This window comes from Cervus elaphus, chromosome 26, assembly GCF_910594005.1.
Source record: "Cervus elaphus chromosome 26, mCerEla1.1, whole genome shotgun sequence".
NCBI classification, from domain to species: Eukaryota; Metazoa; Chordata; class Mammalia; order Artiodactyla; family Cervidae; genus Cervus; species Cervus elaphus.
In genome coordinates, this window is record NC_057840.1 from 39,747,513 (window position 1) to 39,760,248 (window position 12,736).

The 12,736-nt window shown below is 46.0% G+C and overlaps 2 protein-coding genes across 2 annotated transcripts in view; both read left to right on the top strand.

Annotated features, from left to right (window-relative positions):
* The first annotated feature begins 5,355 nt into the window (after positions 1–5,355).
* Positions 5,356–11,763, top strand: LOC122684262 (MAPK-interacting and spindle-stabilizing protein-like). The gene is made up of 2 exons (XM_043888270.1): positions 5,356–5,701; positions 11,402–11,763. The coding sequence occupies exons 1-2, from the start codon at positions 5,356–5,358 to the stop codon at positions 11,761–11,763; spliced, it is 708 nt and encodes a 235-aa protein (XP_043744205.1).
* ARID1B (AT-rich interaction domain 1B) overlaps positions 11,186–12,736 on the top strand; it is a 410,724-nt gene continuing 409,173 nt past the window's right edge. The window contains exon 1 of the mRNA XM_043887975.1: positions 11,186–12,736. This exon is cut by the window's right edge and continues 1,130 nt beyond it. Coding sequence (XP_043743910.1) covers positions 12,028–12,736 — 709 coding nt within the window. The 5' untranslated portion in view covers positions 11,186–12,027.

The following is a 12,736-nucleotide window of genomic DNA, read 5'->3' on the forward strand; positions in this document are numbered from 1 at the left end:
TTAAGAGGAGGTACCAGCTGGCTCATTCGTCTCCTTTTGCAGATCAGGAAGCTGGAGTTTCTACCAGTCTCTGTCTTATGCCCTTGAAACTTTCATCCCATCCACGCCCTGCAGTCTTTTCATCCCTACTTGTCACTTAAAAGAGCTTAGGTGATCTGAATAGACCTCCCCCAACTTTAATAAGCTTTTTAAAATGGACTTCCCTGGTGGCTCAGTGGTAAAGAACCTGCCTGCCAATACAGGAGATGCAGGTTCGATCCCTGGGTGGGGAAGATGCCCTGGAGGAGGAAATGGCAACCCACTCCAGCTTTCTTGCTTGGGAAATGCCAAGGACAGAGGAGCCTGGCAGGCTACAGTCCATGGGGTTGCGAAAGAGTCGGACATGACTGAGCAACTAAACAACAACAAACTTTAATAAAATAGGAGTAGAATGAAAATCACAGAACACTGTGCTTCAGGTTTCAATATATGTATTTCCAGAAGATTGGAACCAAGGAAAGCCAAGAAAAGGCAAGTGGATTTTCCTGGAAGAAATTAGAAATTGGAGATGAAACTTTCCCAGTGGCCAGGTAAGTTTAGAAATAATCTTACATAATCCCTGGAAGAGATTATGAAATCAAACAGAGGCCGATGGACAACTGTCCAAGGGAATGTATCCATGGAAGGTCAGCACGAAAACTTACTCTAAAGCGCAACCTTGAACGTAAAATTTCTATGACTTCCATGCATTATCTCACATTAGTAAGAGGGTCTAGCCCAGTGAATGATAAATGTATCAAAGGATACATTTCAACTCGCAACACTATCTTTTCAGATCCAGTGAGATTTCTAGTAACAGTGTGTCCAGCTATCTCTGGAAATCTCTGTGGTTTTTCTCCCTCCCTCTCTTTTTTTCTTCCCCCTTTGCCTGCTCTTCCAGTTTCTTTTCTTTTTTCTGTTTTCTTTCTTCGCACCCACCCAGGAGGAGGCAAGTTCTCAATGCCATGCCTTCACCCATCCTTGCACTGCAGCCAGACCCACGTGACCCTGGACAGCAGGGCAGGGGTTCCCTGAGTCCTTCCCTCTGGCTTTAATGCCAGCATTCTTATAGAGTGGAGCCGCATCACTGTGCTTCATTATTGCTTCCAAAGCAAAGGTGTTCCACATCATCCACTCTCCTCTGTAGCCACAGAATCACGGAATGATCTTTGGCCTGGAAACACACTTCCATGCTGTCTCCCCCGCTCCCCTCTCTCCATCAGTGCCTACCTTGATCTTCCAAGGGTCAACGTAACACAGCCATGACAAATCCTGGGATTCCAGCCTTTAGGAAATGCTTGAGGCTCTGCAAGCCTGAGCTTTTCAGATGGAAAGCAAAACTTCTTCAATATTTAGATATGCTTTCCACCCATTCATATGTTTCGCTGTTTCTGAGGGTAACAGGATTCTCCAGGAAACAGAATTTGTCCCAGAATTCAGCCATGACTGAAGCAACTTAGACACTGACAAATAGGAGAAATGTTTGGCGTTGAGGGGAGTGTAACTGATTCTTCTGAAATCACATGCCAGAAACCCATTCTATTTAGAAATTAAAATACACATGCATACACACACACCCTACTGACATATTTTTCTGACTCTTTGCGACCCCATGGACTGTAGCCCACCAGGCCCCTCTGTCCATGGGATTTGCCAGACCAGAATGCTGGAGTGGGTTGCCTTTTCCTCCTCCAGGGGATCTTCCTGACCCACTTAACCTGTTTACTTCCAGGCAATATGTTAAATGCTTTACATATAGTCTCTCATTTAATTCTTATCCCCCAAACCCCACCAAGTAGACATTTAGTGTCTCACAAACATTCTGCCGCACAATAAGGTTAAGTAAATGGTAAAACAGGCACAGCCCATAAATGTGAAACTGGGACATGAATCCAGCTTCTATCTGCATTCAGGAACCCCCCGAGGTAACACTTTTCATGTGGTGGGAAGCAGTTTTCCTGCTTGCCTCCTAGGTTGCTGAGTTAACGAACATATAGAGCTTTAAAAATCTTTTTCAATAAGTCATCTTACAAAGTGCCCCTAATCATCTTTGTTTTTTCTCGGAACTCCCCAGTTTGTCTATGTCATCCTCATAATGATGTGCCCTGAACAAAACATAGTGGCCTGGTCTATTTTCATTTCTCAGCCTGTGCAGGATATAAAAAATAAACAGCATATGGTGAAAAGTTAATGAGATTAAAAAAAAAATAAGTTCACTTAAAATAATCCATGGGCTTTTCTACATGTGTTCTTGGTCTGGTTTCAAAAACCACAGGAGTTTTACTATGCTTTGGAAAAGGATGAATATTTGCATTGTTTCTTTTGGGGTCAGTGGGAAACCAGTCTTCTAGAATCGGCACTAATAATCATGTTGTTTGTAAATAAGTGCTAAACTAGTACAAACCAAGACTACTGTGATAAGCCGCAGTGTTAAACACGCTGAAAGCAGCGCTCCACACCGTCTCCAGTTACAAGTCTCATGCTCACATGATGCTCCTTTAGTCAACAAAACCAATGAAGTCTTACCTTCCCTCTGGCTTTACTACCAGTGTTCTTTCGTAGCGGAGAAGATGGGAAATCAAAGAAATAGGTAGACCTGACCTTTTAAGAAAAACTTCCCACACCTTGAAGCAAAAAAAAAAAAAAAAGGAAGTTAGGAATCCTGCCTTTATTTTAAAAGTATAACCATATGAAAATTTATGGTTGCTTGAGCTACCTCAGTTCTTAACACTGACAGAAACAAGTAATTTGAGAATGCATGTAAATAATTTTATGTGCACATTTGTGTTCAGCCACAGGTTCTCTCAACAATTAAGTGCAGAGCCCACTGTGGGTCCAGGATTGTTCTGTGGAGGATGGAAGAGATTAAAAACAGGGACTTCATGGAATTGGTGATCCCACTAGAGAGATGTAAGGCCCTTAATAAAATAAAGAATAGCATTAAACACTTGTCTTGTGCCAGGCACTGTGTTCAGAGCTTTGCAGGAATTATTTCATCTAATCCTCAGACGCCTAGAGAACTAGGTGCTATTATTTTCCACAGGAGGAAATCAAGGCCCGAGAGGTTAACTAAACTCTCAAAGGGTTGTTTGAGAATTACATAAGACACACACTATATCAGTCAAGTGTAGATTTTATTTTCTACTAAAAAGAAAAAGAAAAAAATCCAAACAAAATAAAGCAAAAAAAAAAAAAAAAAATTAGTAGCTTAAACAGAAGTTTACTTCTCTCTCTCATAAACTAAGTTTGGAGGTAGAAAGTAACCAAGCCAGCACCACAGCTGTCCTTAAACACATGGGCATACCTACCTCCAAGGGATCTGGGAAATGTGTAGATGGTTTTGTTTTCTACAGGTGGTCATGTGCCCAGTTAAAAATTGGGGTTTCTTTGACCAAAGGTGAGAACAGATGTCAGATTAGGCAACTTGCATGTCTGTCACATGTATGCAAAGTGCTGGGCACCATATAAACACAATAAATGCTAAGTAATAATCATGATGAAACTCAAAGCAGCCCAGAAGTGGCTTGGTTTATTAAGTACATCTATTTCTGCCTGAAGTTTTCCCTTTTCTAGACTCACGCCCTATCCTTAAATAGGGATGAGTGAGAAGAAGGGAGTGTGTGCTGGGTGCTCCGAAGACTGCCTTCTGGGAGCACCAACTCCCAGGGCTGGCCTCGCCTTTTTCTCCTCCAGACAAGCAAGGTGGTTTGCCCCAAGGTTTGCACCTGTGGACAGGTAGCAGAAAGCCTGGTCATGACACAAAACAAGGATGCTGCCCAGGCCTGCATATTTTCCAGCCTGGGCTCCTCCTTTCTTCCCGTGCCCCCCTTTCAGGGACTGCAGATGATAGCCCTGCTGCTGCTGCTAAGTCACTTCAGTCGTGTCCGACTCTGTGTGACCCCATAGACGGCAGCCCACCAGGCTCCCCCATCCCTGGGATTCTCCAGGCAAGAACACTGGAGTGGGTTGCCATTTCCTTCTCCAATGCATGAAAATGAAATGTGAAAGTGAAGTCGCTCAGTTGTGTCTGACTCTTCGCGACCCTATGGACTGCAGCCTACCAGGCTCCTCCGTCCGTGGGATTTTCCAGGCAAGAGTACTGGAGTCGGGTGCCATTGCCTTCTCCAGATGATAGCTCTGGCCTCTCACAAATGCAGAAGGAGCAGGGCAGTCATACTGCATACCTCCAGGGGATAAGCAGCTACACTGGACACAGGTGTCCTTTAAATCAGTGATGATAAGCACAACAGTCCTTGGAGCTGTGCAAACAGTAGGCTCTGGGAAGGGGGCAAACTGTAACTTATGGGTTGAGTGTCAACTCATTTGGTTTATTTGTTTCAAAGAGTTTCTCATGGATCATCTCAACTTTACACATTCCTAGGTAAGAGAGAAGGCTCTGACATCACAAAACATCTATAGTGTATGGATCTGACGAGTTTTTCACAGCTTATTAAAACTTCTAAGCTGTTTTTAGGCCTAAGATTCTATTATGGACAGAGTTGGCTTATCAGAGCAGTTGGAGGGGTAGGATAGATGGATAGGGTGAAGTGGATGGGGCGGTAGGGATAACAGCTGGAGTTTCCAGCTGCTTCATCATTGGTTTGGACCAGGAAGGGGAGGTAGGGAGATGGTAAAAGAAGGGAGAGGTGGGAACTTGATCTTTCCATTTCCTCACCCCTATATCTAATTGATTACCAAAGTCTATCAATGTTACCTCCTTGCCCTCTCTGCCATGGAGGGCCACTGCAAGCATGCACGAGTCTTTGTGCAAATTAGACACCCCATCCTCAAGCAGGACTCTTAGGGGTGGCAAGTAAGGCTCTGGCTGAACTGAAGACCCCATTCACATCCTTGGTTGGAAGCCCTTGGTCAGTGAAAAATCCACACATTCTTAAGTTGTGGACTCTTTGGAATCACTTCACTTACCTCCATCCCCAGGGTCCCTCCTGCCTCCTTCCACCTCCACCATCTCTTATCTCTCACATGGAGGAAGCTCCTTCAAGACAGAGAACTGGGAGAGGAGGCACAAAGGCTCCCAAATTTAGGCTTCGTCGTGGCCGCCAGTTACGGTTATCCCTTTAGTCCTCGAGATACAATGACTAGACGGAAAGAAAAGTTGCTGATCCTGCTATTTGTTTTTAGACTTGTGATCCATCAACAGACCACACAGCCTGTGGGGCTCTGTGAATTAATGAAAACTACGTGAATCTCAGAGTTAATTCTGTGAAAAGCACACTTGTATCGCCTTCTATTCACTAGGCTGAGTGTGTTTTAAAAAGTGTAACCATTCAAACAGACTGACGTTAGGATGCTCTTTTATTATTCCCGAGTCTCCTTATGCACTGGGAAGCTCCGCACTTGAAGGAGGCGGGCCTGGACGCCCGGGCCCCGCCCCCGGCCCTCGCCCACTCCCTCCGGCCCCGCCTCTCTTCCCAGCAGCCCGAGGGCCGCGTGACCACCCCGGGCCCCGGGTCAGCCTCCTGGGCGCCGAGGCCGCGGTCCCTTCGCGCTGCGCTCGGGGGACAAGCGCGGGTGCAGCTGGGCTGCGGGCCGGTGCGAGGGCCGGCCCCGCGCCACCTGCCGTCCGGGACGCCCTTTCCCTTCCTGCCCGGGTTATTCCTCCTCGCTCCTCTGGTTTCAGCCACGTTTCCTCCGGGAAGCCTTCCCTGGGGCCCCGGCTTGCGTCAGCGCCTTCCCTCGTAGAGCCCTGCGCCTTTCCTTCCCAGCGCGTTGTCTTCTGCGCAGCTAGGCACTTTTGCGTGGGGTCACTTGATTAGTGGCGAGCTGATGGACAGTGCTGGAAGTTCCTTTTATTTTTATTTTTTTTTAAATTCTCAGTGTGGTGGCTGCAGAGTCGAGCCCAAGGCCGGTGCGGAGTAGGCAGGCCTCGGCAATTATCTGCCGAATGAATGGGGTTGAATCAAGAAGCCGCCTGCCCAGCTGCTCCTGTGGGTTATCCTTTGGGAGGGAAACCTTTACCCCACATGGTCCCTGAGAAAAGCAGGTCACCAGCACCACAGACAGAAGGACAGTCTGGGAGACGTCTGAGGGTCAGACAGACGCCAGGGAGGCCACTGACTTTTAAGTCCTGTAGTAACATGCTACGATGTGAAATATCCTTTAAGCTAGGGAGAGAAAAAAATATTTATGCTCAACCACTTGAGCATTTCTAGAGGAATGCACTGATAAGCAAATTCCCCAGTGAAATTATGTCATTTGGTGGAAGGACAGCCTATAACCAAATCCTTTGGCCCTTAGGAGAACATTGAGATGACTGTCAGTAATTTACCCTTAAGAGTGCCAACTGATTCTCTTGATGAATTAGGAACAAAATGAAGATAAGGAGGGTGAAATAAATATCACAAATGCGTTACGTTAATGCACATGAGTTATTTATTATTTGGAGTTTATTGTGCTTGATAAGTAGTTTTATTGTAGAAATTTATAAGTACTAAGAAGCAATTAATCACCAATGACAAAGATTCAGGCCTTCAAATAAGTTGCTAAAATCTTTCCAGAAAATTGAGATTAACTCTAAATGATTTCCTTTATATTCTTTATTAATACAAAATACCTCAAATATGTTTACTTCTTGAGTATTTACTTAATGGGGAACTAGAGTAATGTTATCAATAAAGTGCTTTTATCTAAGCAGTAGGTTATCAGTGACAGAAGCCACACAGATGGGTATATGACATGATGTAATCATTGGAGAGAATATTAAAGTGCACTAGTAGATGCTCAATAAATGATTCTGATGATGGCAAAACGAGGACAATCCTGGGAATAAACTGAAGAAATGCCATTGAACACACATTTGTCTAAAAACTATAGAACATTTCTAAACTAGGCTGTAATAAAAAAAATTGTTACACATTCAAAATGTGGACAGTCTGGTATAAGATACATAGTACAGCATTCCAAAATATATTACAGAAATAAATGTAATTTATTTCGTTGCTGTTACTATGTTTCCAGGGACTTTGGAGAGAAATTGGAGTAGTCACTGGTGAACCTTGGAGGAAATGGCAACCCACTCCAGTATTCTTGCCTGGAGAATTCCATGGTCAGAGGAGCCTGGCAGGCTGCAGTCTATGGGGTCACAGAGAGTTGGACACGATTGAGTGACTAACACACACACACACTCACACTCAACACACTCACTCACTCTCTGGTGAACCTGACTTAGGATTCTGGAAGTCTAGCTTCAGCATTGGTGGGTTCCGGAATCACTTCAAACTAGACTGAGGATTAGGGCGCAGTGCCCTGCCGATGGCAGCCAATAAGGCAGAGCTGCAGGGAATGCTGTGAGGTGGGGAAGTCTGAACTGCTGCTTTTCTGGCCGGATCCTTCATGACGTTTCACGGCAGCCCTAAGTGTGTCTAATGCGTGTGTTTGTATGCTCAGTCGTGGTCAACTCTTTTCGACCCTAGGGACTGTACCTAGCTAGGTTCCTCTGTCCACGGAATTTTCCAGGCAAGAGTACTGGAGTGGGTTGCCATTTCCTTCTCCAGAGGATCTTCCTGGCCCAGGGATGGAACCCATGTCTCCTGGCTGGCAGGTGGATTCTTTACCACTGCACCACCTGGGAGATGGTTAGATAGCATCACAGACTCAATGAACATGAATTTGACCAAACTCTGAGAAAGTGGACAGAGGAGCCTGGCATGCTGCAGTCTGTGAGGTGGTCGCAGAGAAGCACACGACTTAGCAACTGAACAACAATAAGTATGTTTTAGGTTAACAGTTTATCTCCCCTATTGAGGACAGAACGAAGGTAGTATTTTTATTCTCAGGGAATGTCACAAGCTAGATTCTAGACAAGTTTGTTGAAAAAAAAAAGGTGTAGTTTATCCCTCTCCCCATCCAGTTTATTAGTCCCACTATAATAGTCTTAGGGAATATAGTAGTGCTCTTGTTAGTCAAGAGTCCCCACATTTATTTAAATTATTTCTTGCCTAGATGTTTGTTTTCAGATCCTAGTTGTTTTGCATCCTAAACTTATGGGCCACTATTACATTTGCAAAGTTCTTTCAAGTCAAATGCTGTCTCCCGTATCTTGCATTTACTCAGTTATTCACTGCTAACATCTAAATCAGAGACGTGAAAAGGACAATTGTTCAGTGCTTTTTAAAGTCCCTGATCAAGATAAGTAGGGAAATCCCATTAGCTCCATTCATAGCATTTCTCATAAATCTAAAAGGAAAGCAAGTATCCAAAGTCTTAGTCTTTAATAGTTATTTGTAAAACTTTTGACAGGGCTTTAGTCTAAATTGGTTTCAAATTATGTAAAGAACACTGAGAAATATGATGGGTAGTGAATCATGATAGTTTCAGTTATTGAATAAATAACCAGAACAGTAAAAGGGGACTAATCTTAAAGCAAACAGTGTGATGGGCTATGAAGAGGCAAAGAGAACAGAACTGTGGCATTCTTAAACTACCATCTGGCTCAATCCTCTTTAAGTGGGCAGGTTTGAAGAGCCTTTGATTCAGTGCCCTAAAACTTATTCAAAGGGAATCGTATTTGAATATCAATTTTTCACAACGTTAAAAAAACCCACCAAACCCAACCCCATTTTTGTAACCAGAAAGTCATGTTTAACAAAGTACTGGGTAATCCTCTGGCTAACCGTGAGGGTGTGGGGCATTCAGTGGGTGGCAGGGTGGCTGCAGGCAGGGTGAGCCCACTCTGCAGCTTTTGGGCTTTCACCTCCTCGGCTCCTTTGTGGCTACTGTAACTTATTAAAGTTGTCATTATGGTTTGAAATTTAGGCAAGAGGTGTAAAAATAAAGAATTCATTAGGAAAGATGAATGCGGTCATTTCTAGTACTTTATTTTCCATTTGAAAACTACTGTAGAATCTCCATATAGGATAATTGAGGCAACTGACACAACACCAACTATAATCTACAGTTCGAATCATGCTTTTGGGAAATATGAAACTATTTCATGACTTTGCTTTTGAGAAATGTGAACCTATTTCATGACTTTCTAACAGACCCGACAACTGCAATTTTGTTAAGTCCTGGATTTTTTAAATGAAACTGTTAAGAGGCTTTTCTTTTGTTTTCTCAAGAAGGTGTGTTTGAGAAGCCTAAGTTGAATAAAGAGGAGCCCACGACTACCTTCAGCAAGACGCTTTTGAAAAGGTATTTTAGCATGCTCTGTGGTTTAAGAGACAAAACCAAGTCCTGCCGGCTTTGTGTTGTGCTTCTGTTCCAGACTGCACTGCCTTCTGTCTGTTTCAGGGTGTGGCATCTGCCATTGGGGAGGAGAAGCTGGCATGTGTCGCCTTTTATAGCAGACTGACTTCATTGTGCTGGGGGCCTCGATTTCATAGCCTCTTGGTTCCAATCTTCTAGTTGACTTGCTGAAGCAAGAGGAATTAAAAGAGATTTCGACCTATATACCTAGTTTTTTTTTTCAAGTTTCATGATTTTTCTATATAGGAAAAAAAGTGTTAAGAAAAGGGCCAGAGGTGAACTTGGTGACTCATTTTCCCTTTTTAGGATTAGTTGTGAAAATAAGCCACAAAATATGGCTGCACTTGTATGAACTGATGTTGATCTATTTTATCAGTTGGAAAAAATGTATTTTTATGACTATATGTGTACATTCAGTTGGACTATAAATGTCTAAAAGCATAAATATGTAATTGAGTTTAGAATATATGTATAAACACATACGCAAAACAGACATATATTTGTATTTGCATATGAAAACTTAAAAAATTCAACTTATGTGGTATCATCATGTAATTAGTATGTATTTGACTACATAAAGGGAGAAAATCCAGGAGAAAATGTCAAAGAGGCACACTAACAAAGATGTAGTATTCTCTTGGCAAAAACTGATGAATGATTTGGCATGAATTCACCTTAAATTTCTCTTATTCACTTACACGTGATGATAAAACTCCTGTTTTCCAGTTGTTTGCATAGATTTGCAATTTGTTGTATGCACCTTGGGTATGCACCTGATTCTCCTCCTCCACCATCAATCACCAGTATTTCACATCTGTCCTTTTCTATTTAGTCCAGTAACATATTTACATTTGGTCAAGCAAACAAAAATAACCACTGCAGTTGAAATAAACTAAAACAGCCTTTATGGAAAGCTGAAGAATTAGATGATTTTAGAAAGCTACATTCTACCAAAATCATATATATCATTTCAGCTAGCAGGACTTCTTGAAAGCTCTGGTTTCAGACGCTTTCTCTCCGTGAAAACTGAGTCCACACTAGTACAACTGAGCTATTGTTTAGGTTAAGAAGTCCTGTTTTGGAAGATATTCAAGATGTTACTAGGTGACAGAGTCACAATAATAAAAACATTTAAAACATCAAAAAGTGATAAAACAATGGATAGTATTTGAAGAAAAAGTGTGAAACGTTTTTGCTGTAGGATTAGATTTGATGGATTTACATCATCACTGATCTTATGTTTATGAAATATAACATGTATTTCTTTAAGTTTGGTTTCACATTACTTAGAAATGAACTCATATCAAGAGGGTTAACTGTGCACATAACCTCTAAAATAGGATGAAAGGCGTCATACAGATTTATGAAGACATGAGATAAACCTTAGCTCTTGCTATTATGGCACCAACAGTTAAATTTCCACGTGCAAGTTGTTGGGAGCATAACACACCACTCTACATATTTGAAGGCTTTCCCTTCAGAGAGAAGACAGGCAAGTGCATTGTGAGGAAAATGCTCCTTCGGGAATACTTTTGTGTTTTCATTAATAAAGCCTATGTGGGCTTCCCTGGTGGCTCAGATGGTAAAGAATCCGCCAGCAACGCAGCAGACCCCAGTTCGATCCTTGAGTCGGGAAGATCCCCTGGAGAAGGGAATGGCTATCCATTCCAGTGTTCCTGCCTGGAGAATCCCATGGACAGAGGAGCCTGGTGGGCTATAGTCCATGGAGTCACAGAGTCTCAGACAGAACTGAGGGACTAAGCGCCCAGGCACACACACACTGCCTTAAAAAAAAAAAAAAAAAAAGTTATATTGGCATTTCTTTGGGGCAGGTGCAGTCAGTAATAAGCATGTATTGAGTACCTGTTGTGTACAGGGCGCAGACCTCCCGGAATGCGGCTAACCTTCAGTTAAAACTCTTTCCTAATTTTGCAGTTTGAAGAAGTTGTGGGAATCATACTGATGGCCCGAAATCAAGGGAGAGAGGCTAACATGCTGAAAAATTACATAACTCTTGGGAGAGGCAGTGCTTTTGCACAGATAGCCCAAATATTTTCTTTCTCCGTCGGCTCCTCGTAACCTTTGAGGCCGACAGACAACTTTGTTCCCCGGCCCTTCTCTCCCTCTTTTGTCTGCTCGTCAGACTCGTTTTCCACCTTTGTATCTTGCCTTTTAGACGTGAAAACAAACACGCGAACGCCCGGTTGGCAAGGCGACGGAGGCACCAGGGGAAAGTGCAGCCTCCGGTCGCCCCACGCCCGCCGCGCTCCGGACGCCAGCGGCGCGGCCCGACCCGAGCTCCCCGGCCCGGGGCCGCCGGTGCCCGCGAGGCTGCACCCGGGCCGGGCGGCCAGGCGGGCGCAGGGCCCCGCGGGCCGCGGCCGCCCAGGGCTGAGTCCAGTCCGCGTTTTGCGAGTGCGCCCGAGCAATCAGAGAGAAGTGGATAATAGTTGCTCGGGCTCGCCCGGCTCCCTCTCAAGCCATGCTGGGCCCGAGCGGCTCAAGTCAGTCGTGTATTTTTACCCATATCCGGGGTAGAGAGGAAAAAGAGAAAAAGTTTCATTTAAACCTGCACTAAAAACTTTCACCCTGAAATCACACAGCGGGAACAGGCCCAGACCGTAAGGCGTAGACTCCCGGTTCGGCTCCGGCGGGGCCCGTGGAGGGAGGGGAGTGGGGAGGGGGCTCGCTCGATTCCCGTCGGGGCGTGTGGATGCGCACAGGAGGGGCCGCGGACGAGAAAGTGGGTTTTATTGTCTCCCCCCGCGCCCCCCCGCCCGGCCTGGCCACGCCGCGGCGATCATGGCCGCGCGGGCAGCAGCAGCAGCGCGGGCGGGCAGCGGCGAGCGGCGGGCGCCCCCCGGGCCGCGGCCGGCGCCCGGGGCCCGGGACCTGGAGGCGGGGGCGCGCGGCGCGGCGGCCCCGGGACCCATGCTGGGGGGCGGCGACGGCAGCGGCCTGAATAATGTGCACCACCACCCCCTGCAACCCCGTCACGATCTGAACATGGCCCATAACGCGAGCGCCGCGGCCGCGGCCGCCGCCAGCACTAACAGCGCCAAGAGCGGCGGCTCCGAGGCGGAGGGTGGAAGCGCCGCCGCGCTGTCCTCCTCCTCCTCCTCCTCCTCCGCCGCGGCGGCGGCGGCGGCGTCCTCCTCTTCCTCCTCGTCGGGCCCGGGCTCGGCCATGGAGACGGGGCTGCTCCCCAACCACAAACTGAAAACCGTTGGCGAAGCCCCCGCCGCAGCGCCCCACCAGCAGCAGCACCTCCACCATCACCACCACCATGCCCACCACCTCCACCACCAACACCTCCACCATGCCCACCACCTCCACCACCTCCACCACCACGCACTCCAGCAGCAGCTAAGCCAGTTCCAGCAGCAGCAGCAACCACAGCAGCAGCAGCAGCACCAACATCCCATTTCCAACAACAACAGCCTCGGCGGCGCGGGCGGCGGCACGCCTCAGCCCGGTGCCGACATGGAGCAGCCGCAACATGGAGGCGCCA

What these genes read in the sequence shown, in the direction of transcription:
- LOC122684262 (XM_043888270.1), top strand. Translation starts at nt 5,356, where the DNA reads ATGCACTGGGAAGCTCCGCACTTGAAGGAGGCGGGCCTGGACGCCCGG. An exon ending in TCCCTGGGGCCCCGGCTTGC is followed by an intron (nt 5,702 to 11,401) that starts GTCAGCGCCTTC and finishes CTTGCCTTTTAG; the next exon opens with ACGTGAAAACAAACACGCGA.